This window comes from Acipenser ruthenus, chromosome 6 (assembly GCF_902713425.1).
Source record: "Acipenser ruthenus chromosome 6, fAciRut3.2 maternal haplotype, whole genome shotgun sequence".
NCBI classification, from domain to species: domain Eukaryota; kingdom Metazoa; phylum Chordata; class Actinopteri; order Acipenseriformes; family Acipenseridae; genus Acipenser; species Acipenser ruthenus.
The window spans coordinates 70,087,165-70,102,713 of record NC_081194.1 but is presented as its reverse complement, the minus strand read 5'-3'; the positions used below and the strand labels follow the sequence as shown (position 1 = coordinate 70,102,713).

The 15,549-nt window shown below is 34.4% G+C and overlaps 2 protein-coding genes across 17 annotated transcripts in view; one reads left to right on the top strand and one right to left on the bottom strand.

Moving 5' to 3' along the window:
• Positions 1-377: 377 nt before the first annotated feature.
• On the bottom strand, positions 378-6,884 carry cimip2c (ciliary microtubule inner protein 2C). The gene is made up of 4 exons (XM_034017455.3): positions 6,726-6,884; positions 2,632-2,905; positions 2,200-2,312; positions 378-1,608 (listed from the first exon to the last, which is right to left on the bottom strand). Exons 1-4 carry the CDS (start codon positions 6,797-6,799, stop codon positions 1,590-1,592), a joined length of 480 nt encoding a protein of 159 aa, XP_033873346.1. The 5' UTR covers positions 6,800-6,884; the 3' UTR covers positions 378-1,589.
• A 2,581-nt stretch (positions 6,885-9,465) lies between these two features.
• The window catches only part of LOC117411175 (otoferlin), a 138,163-nt gene continuing 132,079 nt past the window's right edge, over positions 9,466-15,549 (top strand). For 14 of the 16 annotated variants that reach the window (XM_059025755.1, XM_059025753.1, XM_059025752.1 and 11 more), the window contains exon 1: positions 9,466-9,829. In XM_059025755.1, coding sequence (XP_058881738.1) covers positions 9,751-9,829 — 79 coding nt within the window. In that variant the 5' untranslated portion in view covers positions 9,466-9,750. The remainder of the gene's footprint in view (positions 9,830-15,549) is intronic. The other 2 variants (XM_034018423.3, XM_034018422.3) reach the window with 1 other exon arrangement.

The following is a 15,549-nucleotide window of genomic DNA, read 5'->3' as shown; positions in this document are numbered from 1 at the left end:
AAGTGTATTGTATGTCAAAGTAGGATGTACTGGAATGTCTGTGAATTGCAGAGGTTTACCGACAAACGTTAAATACTGTTATAACCTATTTAATCACAATGGAGAGAAATCCTGTACTCCTATTGATTGAGAACGAAACATAAACAGTGAACAGCTCTATCTGAAGTCAACAGACTGAGTATAACCTGTTTTTATACAGCTCAGCAGTCTTCAGTTAACAGCAAAGAGGTGTTCCAAATGACTGAAGAGCAGTAATGAACACTATGGTCTGTATTTCAACAATGCGATATGAAAGCCATTTATTGTCAACAAAATGTACCCCCCCCCCCCCCCCCCCATAATCCAAACTCAATAATTTATCAAAACAGAACCATGTTATACATAATTTTTATTGAGGAACAAACTGATATTAGAGGCATAACATCCATGATTTTCAAAAACTCATCATTATTATATGGCATACCCAAACAATTAAATTTTCCCATGTACATACAGTACATTGTAGTGCTCCCCCTTTATAATGCTGCTGTCACACTTAAGAGAAACTATTACACACAATTTTCAATACAGTTAAATAGTATATATGTATGCTGCTGTTCCCAAAATGATGGCCATCTTTGATATACAATTTACTAAATTTAGAATCAATTCAGTATTGACGATTGAAGTGTAACTAGAATTGATTACGATTAGATTGAAAAAAACCTGTACCACCGGAATCATGTACAGGATCCTGACAGTAGCTTCGATATACAGTCCAACAAAACACAGCAGAGAAGCAAATGTGACCAAGCTGCAGTCACACTTGTCTGAACAATTGTTCAATATTCTGTAGAAATAAAATCATACTTTCATCACAGGTATGAACATCATTTGAGTTTAAGATGTTCAGATGCAATTGTTTGTGTACTTTTTTTTTTTTTTTCTTACTTTTTTTTTTAACTTGTGGCTGTGAGGCATTTTTGAAAACAAGAACATGAGATACAAAAAAAAAACATGAATTCTGGATTTTTTCATAAACAACCATGGAAATTGCATAAAACACTGGTACAGGTACGGTATATACCATGATGTTATACAGTAATGATGTTACACAAAAACATGTGATTTTGACATTTTCACAAAGATGAAAGTGGAAATTGCATGTAAAAGTTAATTGTAAGCTTGGGGATGCCCTGTTATGTCTGCTTATTTTTAATGTAATGCACTGTATATGCATTATCAGGACCTTTTCACAAAGCTTGAAAGCTTCTGGTTTTTTTAAGACTCTATAACTATTAAACACAATATAGTACTGAATTTAGAATTACTAAATTAAACTTTTAAATTGAATGACAAATGTTTTGATTGGAAGTCATATAAAACGACTTCTAGTCAAAACGTTTGTCATAGAATGTAAGTTTCTTTTAGTAATTGTAATTTAAAAGTGTTTTTTTTGTTGTTTAATGTTTTGTCAGTTCCCTTTATAAATGTTAGAGATTTTTTTTCATGCTATGGCTTTCAACAGCAATTTTCAGCATTTTTTCTTTTTGATGATATTTTGACGATATTCACCACCCGATCTTGTTTTTCATTCTTATTTTCAGAAATTATTGAGAACCAAGATACCTGTAGCAGATTATTAAAGTTCAAAAGGAGTTAGTAAAATGTTTTCAACTATTAAAACAATGGTGACATTGTAACTGTTGTTTTAACTGATTGCTTCTACATAATAAAGTGTTTAAGAATTAAACATATTTTATGAAACTAATTTTAAACTAATTTTAGTATTTATGTTTATGTTTAATTTATGTTTATGTTTAATTCTTAAATCACTTGCAGTAGGATAAACATATATATACAGTATGTCATCATAAACATGGGCTTTGTCTTTCAAATAGAATAGTTGGGACTAAATAGACAAAACCAAGAGAAAAAAAGTAATTTCTTTTAACTTGCATGCGTATATCAATCTATATCATATGGTGGTTATTTTTAGTAAACTTAAAATGTAGGCATGGGGCAGATTTATCAAGATCTTTACACCAAAATGCAATATGCACCATTCTTTTTATTTAATTACAGTAAGTCAAACTTTTAATGTTGATATTTCCCCACCCCAAAAAAATGTACCGGTAAGTGCAAATTGCATTTTGACTAAAGACAAAAAGCTGTGACAGAGTGTTATTATAAGTGCCCTCTTGCTGTGAAAGTACTTACATATCTTGACGCTGTGGGAACCCTTCTCCCTCACCGATGGGCAGAATGAAGTACTTCACCGGCTGCACTGTTCCAGTTTTGTCATTGTAGCTGACCATGTGTTTCTGAGCCATCTGTTTTGAAAATACAGATTTTGTATTAGAAAAACAGGTAAAATGTATATGTGATGGGTGCTGCCTAACATCGGTACAGTACCTGGAAGCTACTTGTGACTGGCTGTACTGTACACATGAGCTGAATGCAACTCTCAAAATCCAATGCACAGGATGACAGTAGAGGTTCAATTGCAATGTACAAGGGGGTAACATTATAACTCTGCTATTTATTGCACTTCACAAATCATCAAGATTACTTTTTAGTGATTCATGGATTAATATATGATTCTTTTTCTTAAGTAATAATAAAGTGGAAGAACATTTTTAATCCTTTTACCTTTTCAAACTGTGTAAGCACCTGCTGCCTGTCGGAATCCATATTGTTTTTGGACACGTATGGGGCAAGAAGCATCCTGTCTCTGTCCCGGGATCTGCTGGCGATCACCAGTGAGGGGTCATGAGAGTACATTGTTGGGTAGTGGCCTCCAGTGCTGTACGGGCTCTGGCTTGTCTTTAATACGTGAGAACGAAAATCCTGAAAGCTCTTCAGAGTGGTGTTTCCATATGTGTCACCATACGTAAACTTTGCAGTTGGCACATAGCCGCGGTATCTGAAGAAAACAAAGCAGGAGACTTTATAGTTTTGTTCTTAATCGGTTCAAAAATGGGTTTCTGCAAGATTGAATGTCGTAACAGTTTTGCTTCCTGGTGGTCTTTTCAAATGATCTTAACAGTGACAGATCTTACAAAACTTGTATTATACCAACTACAGGATTTAACACAGTGGATGGAAATACTTTAAGTGATGATAGAAATGCCTGATAATACCTTTCAGCCTGCCTTTGTTTCTTTCTTTTGCAATTGTTTGTTTCCAACCAGGTTACAATGTGGCACGTGGATGTCAAGTGGCATTGTCCTAATTGTACAATTGTAGCTTTTGGTATAACCTTTCTATTGACATTTATTCGTTTTTTTTCTACCCAGTCACCAGAAATAAGGCATTTTTTCCACACATTGCATAATTCTCAGACCCTAAGAGCAGGGCTGCATAAAACCAACCTACCAGTGACTGTTGAGAACAATAAACTGCCTCACTCTATGTTGTCGACAGAGAGTGTTCACACCACACACACTAATAAAGGTGAGGTTCACGCACACAATGTAGACATGAACCTCAGACCAACCCCTTCAGTTCCACGTGCCAGCCACATTCCAATTCAGTGCGCACAGAGGGCTATACAGTTTTCCCATGGGCAAGATAGCATATATAATTCATCAGTTACTTTTCCATTTTTAGAACGGAAATAATTCAATAAATATTGTATAGCATGTCATTTTTCTTTTTAATTGGGATGCAAGCCTCCAAACCTTAGGCAACATATTGAATAACAAAGGTTACCCAGTATGTTCAGTCAATAACGAACTTATCAATACTTTAAAAACATGTCACAAAGAAATATTATACTAATGAAGGCACTAGCCAGAATTGTTTGTCAACTTGTTTCTTATAAGTTTTACCTCATGACATTTTTTTTATTATTATTATTATTTTTTTTTTTAAATCTTAGTTAGCATTAGTCATGACATTTACCAAAAAAATTACGTTAATTCAGTGGTAACCCCACTGTAACTAATATGTAAGTCTTGAAATATCTGACATATATATATATATATATAATTTGACAACAAAAAATATGACTTTGAGTTTTGCTTTACTGAAGTAATGCCGATCTTACAGATGGCATCTGTTTAGTTCACAGTGTCTGCCCCTACAAAGGAAACTATCTGCTGGGGGTGTAAACAAACTGGACTACCAAACAGGTGTTTATTATTATTATTATTATTATTATTATTATTATTATTATTATTATTATTATTATTATTATTAAGGGTACCACCTTAGCATTTTACATTAAATAAAATATGTAATGTTATGTTGCCATCTCCTTTTATACATTTGCAAAGCCTGGGATTGATAAGTTTCATATTTTCAATAAAAACGTTTAATTCTTTTTTTTTTTTTTTTAATTTTCAACATCATGTAGTGTAAAAAAAACTTTCTCTTCTGCATCCATAATACATTAGATACTTAAATTAAAGTACAGCAATTAACTCTCAAAGGCAATTATGCGTCAGACGGATTATATTATCATTACCAAGTATTATCTTCTTTGTCAGCGGTTGATGGTAATTGTCTGAAAACAAATTCCGGAGAGGAATCTGGAACATTTATATATCTTCAGGCAAATCAGATAGCACACATTTTCCTCATACTGTAGCTCAGTGCAGTATTACTAATTAGCCTAACATTTGCTGAAAAAATATCAAGAGTAAGGGCAGCACACGACACAATTTGTACATGTCTCTGTAACACATAGCCAGTCAAAAGGGCAAGAGGGCTGAGGAGGCTCGACATTCAATAAGGTGGTCCAGATGGTATATTCTTTTATTAATTTTCAAAATCATATGGTTTATGTATTTATTTCAATTCATTCATGTATGTTTCTGTCAAATAATACTCTAAATACTGGATCAATGAAAATGACATTGTTGTTTTGTGTGTCTGTGTTTTTGATTTGTGTTATGCTTAATTAGCATAATAATATAATATCTTTATATAGCGCCTTTCATAGTGGACCACCATCACAAAGCACTTTACAGAGGTAGGCTGTGAACTGTGCATTATATGCAAAGTCACTTACATTCAGCTGCTTTCAAATGTCCTAATTAGCAGTAACCTTGGAAATCTAACTCCTTAGGTAAGCACAATTGTTTTGGAAATACATTTAACATTCTGTCCCTTAAAAGTTCCTACCTTATTTTATATATATATATATATATATATATATATATATATATATATATATATATATATATATATATATATATAGCCACAGTAAGATTACTAGCACAAAAGCCTTTTAGGTTGTCAAAAGCTGTCAGTAGAGTTAACTGCACGTTTGATAAGTGTCAGAGCAGAGGTGGTAATTATGGGTTACTATGACTACAAAATAATTAACCCAAAGCTTGTGTGACTTCAATATGATCAATAAGATCACTAAACGCAAGGTCTTTGAAATCAATCTATTACACTTTGCATGTAAAGAACATACGCATTACGAAACAAATATTTTTTCCATTCTCAAATGACATTGTACAAATGCACTCACCATTTAAATTAATGAATTAAACAGCTGTACACATTTGTTTTGAACAAGGGTTCTCCTTACAGTCTGCATTGTGAAAACCTTTTTTTATTTATTTTTTACTGTATTTCTTTGGAGCACCAATTATGTATGAAGCAGATGATTAAACGAAAGAATAAAATTGATAGATGTGAGTTTTTCTTTTTCTTTTTTTTTTTACAGTGTTTTTTAAGCATCCCATTTAGTCAATAAAAAATCAAACTAAGACCTTGAAGATCACAGGTTGAAAGCAGTATTGTGTCTTGCTCAGCATATGCCATATGGCATATGTAGAGAAGGATCGCTGTGTGTGTTACTGGGTAAAATGATGAAGTTAGCAGATTTCCTGTAGGGGTGGACAGCATTGTGGGAGTCAGCACAGGTCCTTCCTGTCATCTCATCTCTACTTGAGACTGCAGTTATGACTTATTTCATTCCATGTTTCAATTCAATTGATAAAGTATCTAATAGAAAAATAATGTTACACAATACTGTGATGCTAAAAGCTACAGTGCTCATAAAATCTGTTCTATATTTCAATACAGCTTTTTTAAAAGCCTTTTTGTAGTTATTCAATAAGGATTGGTATATATAAATCATTTTGACTGTCTCTAGAGAGGAGGGTTTTTTCTTCAAAATCTTAAAATAAACAATAATTTTCCTCGGGGAAAAAATTGAGATGTATACTGACATGTAAACTTGCAGTAATTATTTTGTACTAAAATGAGGCGATAATCATATTATCACATACGGTACGTTACTATTGTGAGGTCACAATCGGAATTCCGTAGGTGTCTTTAGACTGACTATATTCTAATATTGTTTTTATTATTATTATTATTTATTTATTTATTTCGTTCTCACACTGCATGGTTCAGTTTTATAATAACTTTTAACAAAATAATGAAGAATCCCTGACATAAAAGGTTCGTGACATTGCCAACTATATTAGTCCATCGTGTTTTACATACACCTTCAAAAGAATAATCAGATAATCTTATTTGGTAATAATAAACAGAGTTTTTCAATCGTTTATATTACGTGTTCGGGCTAATCTGTAAAAATTACAAATAAATAACTTTTGCGTTAGTGACTAAACTTAGTTTTAGGAATTGCGAGACGCAGCCTTGTGAAATAAAACTGGTAGGTTTGCATGCTGCATAGTTTCACTTTGTTGATCAAATATACAATTATTATTATTACGCACTGTTATTACACAGACATTTTCTCGTTGTGGTTTGCTTACCCGGGCATGAGAGCTGGTGGTCTGTAGGTTGCATTGTTGTGTGTAATGAGAGTCCCTGCGCTTCTGGAGGCCATACCTTGCCCTTGTCAGAAAATATATATACCTTAGTTACTGACAGTTTTTAAATGGGTGTTGCAGACCTACCCCCCTATCTATCAGTGTTGCAGACGCACAGTGGACTAACAACACAGTAAAGCAAACTCAAGCGTAACAAACAGTTGCCAGGTAACTACGATTAACGCTTTGGCAGGCATGAGCTTCTTGTGTGACTGACATACATGAAAGTTTATTTGGGATTGAGGTTTTGTACTATAATTTTGTAATCTGCATTTAACCTTAATCTCGAGCACACTTTTGTCTGTAGTCTGGGAATACCTTTTGGTTGTTCCAGTCACCTGGGTAATAGTAAAAGCTAGCGTATGATTTGGTAAATTGTTATTTTATTTATTTATTTTCAATTGAGCCGTCATATTTGCTTGTGTATTACCTTAGAATTACAGGCAGGCGCATCACACAGGGCGAGGAAATCCACACACAGGCGGAGGGCGGGGGCGCGAACCCGGGTCCTCTCGCACTGAAGCATAGCGCCGATACCGCTGTACAAAAGCTTATGTCTCTGTTTGTGATTACGTCACCTACCAGCACTACTGCTGCCTTCCCCCGTGCACGCTACACATTCATTACACCACTGATGTGCACAGAATAAATGATCCCTATATAAATATAAATTGTGTAAATAACATATCCCAATTACAATTTAATTCTATTACCGCAAACCTATCCCCAACCATAGCCTATGCCTAACCCTTTTTAGCAGTTATTACTGGCAAAGCATAATTATTCTGGTGCCAGTGTCATGTGAAATACCGTCCGCTGCGGACGCTATTTCATATTATGTAAACCACATGAAATACTGTAGTGAAATAGTCCATAGGAATACCACATTCTGACGATGTAACACTTTGGCCCTACACAGATATTGTTTTTCTAACCTTTTTTTTAATAGAATTGAAAATGAAGTATAGTCTCTGAAATTCCACTAAAAATATTATAATCTTTTTTAAAAAATGCAGCACCTGGGAATGTTATGTATTTGTTGAATGTGTTCCTGCAGTTTCTGTCATGTGATATTTGGCTTTCTGGGATAAAAACAACATTTAAACCCCCTTCCATTGCTTTATATACAGTGACAATCTTGCATTCAGTTAGTCTAATAACTTAATGTTCATGTCATTTCAATGATCTTAATTAATAATAGAGCAAATTTGCAGAACTGCATTAGATAGTTTGTGTGGACACAGCCAACCTTCATCTTAATTAAAAGGGCTTCCCAGTCGACGATGTCAATTCAGTATCAATTATGATCAAACGTTGTTTTTTTTTTTTGTTTTTTTTAAACTTTTTTTTTAACCTTGTTTTTTAGGATTTTTTATTTTTGTACACTGGTGTAATTTTAAATTACTTTTAGTTTATTTATTGTGTAATTCAGTTATGAACTTTGCTCCTATAGCCCATCAGACACTATAATTACATGTACGTTTATGAGCAGATTATATGGAATCTAAAGTATTACCAATTCTCTATGTATGAAACATGATACGCATAACTTTTTATTAAGGTGTCAAACTGTTAGAAGAAAAACGGCCGACTAATCTGGTGTGTAAAGAAAAACTGAAGACTATCTGCAGACTAATCTGATGGGTTCTGTAACAAAGTTTTCAAAACTGTACTTTGCTACCTTCCAAAGAGAACGGCATATATTCTTAAACATCTTTGTTGATATTTGCAACAATTATTAAGGTATTTACCCTCAGTTAAAAAATGTAAATATTTTTTAAAACCAGTTCTTCCATTTTCATGTACTAATTCAAAAGGTAACGTGACAGTTTTTAACCAAGATGGAAGAAAAAATATTTCAGGCATGCGCAAATGAATTCACCTGACTGCGCATGTGTTCTGACTACAAGAGAGACACTCTTCTGGTTACACTGTTGGGCACAACACCTGTTGCCATAATAGCAGCACAGTATTTCATGGTAGATTTCAAAATTATTTTTTGTCAGTTTTTTGTTAAGTATTTGGAAAACTACGAAGTGGTATGTAATTCAATAATTCAACATAGGCCTAACACTATTTAGCAGGTTTCATTCGACTTTATGAAGCAAAATTAGTTAATTCTATAGGGTGATGCAAAACTTTTGGTCATAGCTGTACTACTATTACCACTACCGGTACAACTATTTTACCACAACTCTTTACTACGACTACCACTACGAGTCGACTACTAATAATAGTTATGTATAATGCTAAAAAAAAAAAAAAAGCAATTATTTGAATTACAGATGTGTAACTTATTATTATTATTATTATTATTATTATTATTATTATTATTATTATTATTATTATTATTATTATTATTATTTTGTTTTATGCATGTGTTAAGCCAAGGGCCATCTGTCTTTTGCTAAAAGTGGTCGCTGTAAACTTTTATTATGTACTGGAACACCTGAAGAACTCTGCTGGTACCACAAAAAAAAAAAAAAAGAAAAGGTAGAGCGCATATAGCATGGATATAACACCCCCTAAAACTACAGGTGCCAAGGATTTAAAAATATTAACCATTTATTGTACTGGCACAATATCAACATTCAGCAAATCCACGCATCAACACTAAACACTTTTGACTGGTTATCTTCTGTGCAGCAGCTGGCGCCTTCTGCGGCACAAATTAGTTACTCCTGCTCATTCCACTCCGTACTGACGCTACTGTAGTGTAGAGAAACGGAACAGAACACGTGAAACCAAACAGCGCAGCATCCAGTGGGATACAATGAAAGCTGTTAAATAATTTAAGTGTTCTCTGTCAGCAAAAAAAAATAAAACAGGATGGGAGTGGAAATTTCGTTCGGTGCTAAAAGCTGCTCTCAAATGCTCCGTGTAATGGCACAGTCTCTGTGAAACCGAGAGGCTACGCATTATTGCACCTCGTCTTTCTGAAGTGTTGGACCTACATCTCCAGCTCACCATGGCTCTGATTGTCCAACTCAAATCGGTGACAGATCTCAGGGCAAAGGGGGACAAGATCGCCAAGGTGGCATTCAGAGGTAAATATCATCGTTTCATTTTGAGATGATAGCAATACAGTGATTAAAAATCCTACACTGGTGACGTATATCCCCTTTGGGCAATATAGTAGAGGCTATCTAGATAACCTGTTTTCCCATTTGTGATGAAGCCTGCCAAGGACCTTCTTAAAGCACAAATTCAGTGTATCATAATCTGGAGGTATGTGGAGATTGATTGGAATCTGTCTGTCTGACTGTTTATATATTTCACATCTGTACATGTATCTAAATAACCACTTATCCCATTGTGATGAAACTTGCGAAGGACATTCTGTACAGTAGGTGTGTCCCTCTCACTGTTAACTTATTTACATCCATCAACAGTAGAGAAGCAGTTATTCAGCTGTGATGAAACTTGGTCTGGAGTTCTGGACATACTTTAGCAAAAGCTATTAATCAGTGCATGGAGGCACCTGTCCAACTGTCTATATGTCTAACTAACTTTACATGTGCATACGTTGGATGTAGGTCATATTGATATACTTTGTTCATGCTACTGAAAGCTATCATTTTTTATTTACAGGTATGGGTGGGGATGTCACTTCAATACATGTTTAGTTTATATTTTTCCATGAAATAAAAAAATGGCAAAAATGTATATTACAGGTTACTGATTTTTATTCAACACCATTCTAAAATTGTGTTCTGTAACTAGCAGCCCTATGTGGGCCACCTTATAATATCTGCTTGTGTTTGGGATTCACTTCATCTCAGGTACCTGTTTGTTTGCTGTCAGTGAGAAGTCTGTTTTTTCAGTACTGCTTGCTCTGCCTCACATGTGTTGCCTTATGTACAGTACAAGTAAGGGTGACGTTTCTAATTCCACTAAAGCAAAAATAAATACTGTGTACAGAAACTTAAGTTGAACGACATTCAGATAGTTAAAGTTTGGTCTTATACAACGTGCATGGATTCATGGTAGTTTCTCCACCCATTATTCTAACTCAGTAGTAGTTCTACTGTGACTCTCAAAATCAGAAATTTCCCATTTTCACTGATTGGAAAGACAGGAAAACCTTCTCTATCAGAGTAAGGATATCCTGTCTTTCAAGATACAGGAAGCACAGTTCAGTGTCTTGTAAAACAACATTATCCCAAAGCACCAGCTAGATTAGGTCCAATAACAATGTGGGTGAGGGGTACACTTGGTTTATCATTTAGGGCTATTATTTGTTATAATTTCTGACGTTTAAGTATTTAAAGATCTTTTCATTTGAAATTAGCTTCAAACAGCTATAAAAATATAAATAGCACTGTATGAAACAACATAGATCTAATTACCCTACCAGACAATTAAAAATGTTAATCTTAGTTAATCTTGGTTTTAATTGCATATTTAATTGATACAATTATTGCATCCATCTCATTCATTTGTTTTATTACTAGTGCTATTATTAGGTTCCAGGCCCATAGGGCTGGGAAGCAGCAGCTTCTTCTTCTTCTTCTTCTTCTTCTTCTTCTTCTTCTTCTTCTTCTTCTTTTTCCCGCCAAAAGTTGCTCGAAAACTGATGCAATTCAGTAGGATGGTAGATGAATATGGGAAGTTGGTAAATGTTAATTGAACATATGTCGTAGGTCACATGGTTTGGCCGCCATATTGAATTGAAAAACAACATTTTGCCTAATTGTAAAAATTCATCTTTCGAAAACCACTTATTGCAGAGTGCTGAAAGTTGGTAAACTTGTTGAGGGATAGTTCAAGATTAACTGGTGTTCGTAAGAAGCTGATAGGTTGTGCTGTATGGTGACCATGCTGCATTATGTCATAATCACATGGTACAGACGTCATAATCACAAACTACAAAGATTTTCTTCTCCCAAACCGCTAGCCCAAGAACCAAAAATTGGCACACATGACCCTAGTGTGGTTGTCTTTAAGATTTGATCAAGGGAAGTTGCTACAATAAAAAACATGACGGCCACGTTGGATGACATCATCAACATACAAAACTGGCTTACAAAAACCTTTGTCTCTGAAACCACTAGTCCGATTGAACCAAAAATTGGCACACATGATCCTAGTGTGGTTGTCTTTAAATGTTGTTCAAGGGAAGTTGCTACAGTAAAAACCCATGTATGTTCCTAAAATTCGTTTGAAAGAGCCAGGGCATTTAGTTATAGTGCCCCTAGTCTTTGGAACTCCCGATTCATATCAGGAATACCAGCACAACTGAATCTTTTAAATCCTGTTTGAAAACGTATTTGTTTGTGTCTGTTTATTTGTACCTGGATTATATATTAGACACAGGCTTTTTTATATTTCTTTTGTAAAGCGCCCTGGGATGCTTGTATGAACAGCGCTATATAAGTGAAATTTGTATTGTACTGGCGTTGTATTATTATTATTATTATTATTATTATTATTATTATTATTATTATTATTATTATTATTATTATTATTATTATTATTATTCAAAAAAGCAGCATAAAAATCTGTTGTTTTAATTAATATTGTTGCCCCTTCTTTATAGTTTAAATGTTAAAAACTGTAAACACACACACGTGTAAATTATTATACATGACTATATTATTTTTCTTTTGGCAACATAGTACTTGTCAGGTTGAGATTAAATGACATGTTTTCATGTCCCGGTAATGTATAGACTGTCAGCATTAATATACCAAAAACATTTTTATTCACTAATATGTAAATATATACGTATGCATTTAAAATAAAACAGTACCTACAATAGCAGTCAAATTTCACTAATGAGAAGAATATTCTGTATTAAACAGGCGATGATGCGTTCGGTATGATTCTTTTGTTACATCGCATGTCGCTGCCTCACAGCAGCCGTGACGGAAAGACAGGTATTACTAAGCATGATTTATTTATTTTTCTACACACACTTCCCCGCCCCTCTGTTAACAAGGGAAGTGTGTGCAGAAAAAAAATCGGTGCAGCGAACGAACAAACTACATTTCAAGCAAAGTTTTAGAAGCACTAGTGCTGTGTTTATTTAAAAAAAATTATAGCAAGAGACTTCCTCCTTGTTATATTGATATTATGTGCACCCATAACTTCAAACACTCAATCATCCATACAGCTGTAGAACAATAAGGAACAAGTCAGGAATACAAATGTTTCAACTAGAGCTGTCAATTAATCACAGTTAACTTCTGTGAGTAATGCGTACATTTTTGGGGCGATACATTTTTTTAACGTTAATCGCACCCCTCTGTCTTGTTATCTTACCATAGTTAATCTACTGTGGCACCATTTTAATACACCTGAGTGCATGCCAGGATTGAATGAGTGTAGTCATCGTTTGAATATAAAATTAGTCACGGAACCGCATTATGTAGCAAAGCACTCAAACTGAAGGACTTGCACTTTCTGGCGGTTTATTGGATAGAAAGAGTGTTACTTGTAACTACTGTCAAAGTGAGTTCCAGTATCAGATACGTGCATCTAGTCTGCTGTACCACCTGTGTGCTAAACATGCTTTCACTTCGTAAAATACACTTTCTAGTAGTTCTTCTGCTACAGACAACAACAATACAACAAATGAAACCCGTCAGTTTCGACAGAGTACTCCTTTAGAAATTCAGGATCGCTGCAAACTCATGAATCAAGCTAAGCACGATAATATAACCAGTGCTGTTGCAAAGTCGATAGCCGTTAACATTGTAGCTTTGTTATATTTCAATAACCACATTTAGTTTAAACAATATTATTTACAATTACAGAGGATATAACCATTACTCAGTGACTGTTTTGTTTTATTTAGGCAATTTCAAGTTATTAATACAACATAATTAAAAAGTATTATTATTATTATTATTATTATTATTATTATTATTATTATTATTATTATTATTATTATTTAAACAGCAAAGAAAAACATCAGTTTATGAGTAAAGGGAACTGTAAAGGAAACTGATAATTGTAAATGCAGTAATGTGAGTAATAAAGTGACTCCATTGTGATTTAGCAGTTGGTTCAAACAATTTAACAACAAATGCTGGATTGTAAATAAATATAAAACTATAAAGAGGCACCAACAAATAGGATACAGAATCCAGAAATAGGAAAACAATGTTTTTATGCAGTTGTTTTTTGGATAATAATAATAATAATAATAATAATAATAATAATAATAATAATAATAATAATAATAATAATAATAGTATCAGTAATAAAACAAACTTAAATGAGATGGTTGCAGTAATTTTATCAATTAAATATGTGATTAGTCTCAAGATTAATCGCGATTCATTTTTTTAATCACTTGACAGTCCTAGTTTCAACTAATGCCTTCGTCAGCATTGTGAATTCAGCAGCATATTATATACAATATATAAATCTGCTGTTATTGTGCAGTACCGGAACAATATCATGTTGCCTCTATTTACAGTGAGGTTTTGTTTGAGCTATACATTTACAGATTAGGTCAGCGTGATAAAAGGTGAAAGATGGAAATAATGCAGTAAATGACACTTCAGAAATCATTAGTGCTGAGATGTATTTTGTTGTAAATCCATAAAGAAAATCTGTTAGCACTTGCTGACAGCTCTAATGTATTATATGCTGATTGCTGCAACTGAAATCTGGATACTATAAATGCAGTAGTATTACAGGTCTTTGGTAGCTCTGTGATCTTAAGATAAGAGAATGAGGTGTCAGGTCCACAGTAACAGCCAAGTAGAAGATATTTACTCCATGGTCTGTTGCACATTACACACTCTGGGTACAAACTCTCAGTTTCATCCAGAACCCTTTGTTGCAAGTGTCTCTGGTGTAGCTAGCTAATAAAGGTTACTTCTAGAACCACTTTTGGTTATGTTCAGTTTAGGCCCAAATGCTGTTATATTAGGAGGCTGTGTGGTCCAGTGGTTAAAGAAAAGGGCTTGTAACCAGGAGGTCCCCAGTTCAAATCCCACCTCAGCCACTGACTCATTGTGTGACCCTGAGCAAGTCACTTAACCACCTTGTGTTCCGTCTTTTGGGTGAGATGTAGTTGTAAGTGACTCTGCAGCTGATGCATAGTTCATACACCCTAGTCTCTGTAAGTTGCCTTGGATAAAGACGTCTGCTAAATAAACAAATAATAATGTAATACAGATAAGGACACAACAAGAAGCACATTCACAGCATTTGACAGGGGATCTGGTGGCCAAATCAGCAGAAATTCAAATTCATAGCAGTTAAACTATTACATTCCTACTTTGTATTTACTTGGGTTGCAAGCAGGCCCACTATTAAAAACAAACACAGGATCCTGATGTTCCTATGCACCTACAGTACCTGCTGAAGGAACCTGACTTTTTGTTTCAGTGGCCTGGAATACAAATGGCAGGTGGTCACCCATTTGTACATCTACCTGAACGTAGTATATTGCAGTAAAGTAGTCTGCATCCCTGTAATTTATGGCTTTCAATTCCAGGTCATTAAAGAGCCAATTTCAGCAATTTTGATATGCTAGCAGGATTCCTAGAGGAGAAAGAAATTACCATGTGCCTACCAGTATGATATGTCCGACCGGAACTGTGGGATACCATACTGATTAAAGATATGTTGGTTGTTAGAATGGCGGGGTTGGTAGGGGAATGGAGATAGTTAGATAGTTAGAATGGTATCCCTTCCTCCATATTCAGTGAACTATATCACTACTGCATGTGTCTGGACACTGGCCTTTTGATTGGGCTGTCTACCGATGACTCAACTACTTGAGACGCCCGAGTCTGGATGGAGGGAG

Bases quoted from the DNA above. Each gene is read 5' to 3' on its own strand.
- cimip2c (XM_034017455.3), bottom strand. From the start codon at position 6,799: ATGGCCTCCAGAAGCGCAGGGACTCTCATTACACACAACAATGCAACC. The intron at 2,906-6,725 runs GTAAGCAAACCA...TGTTTTCTTCAG, and splicing joins CCACCAGCTCTCATGCCCGG to ATACCGCGGCTATGTGCCAA. The intron at 2,313-2,631 runs GTAAAAGGATTA...TTTTCAAAACAG, and splicing joins TGCTTACACAGTTTGAAAAG to ATGGCTCAGAAACACATGGT.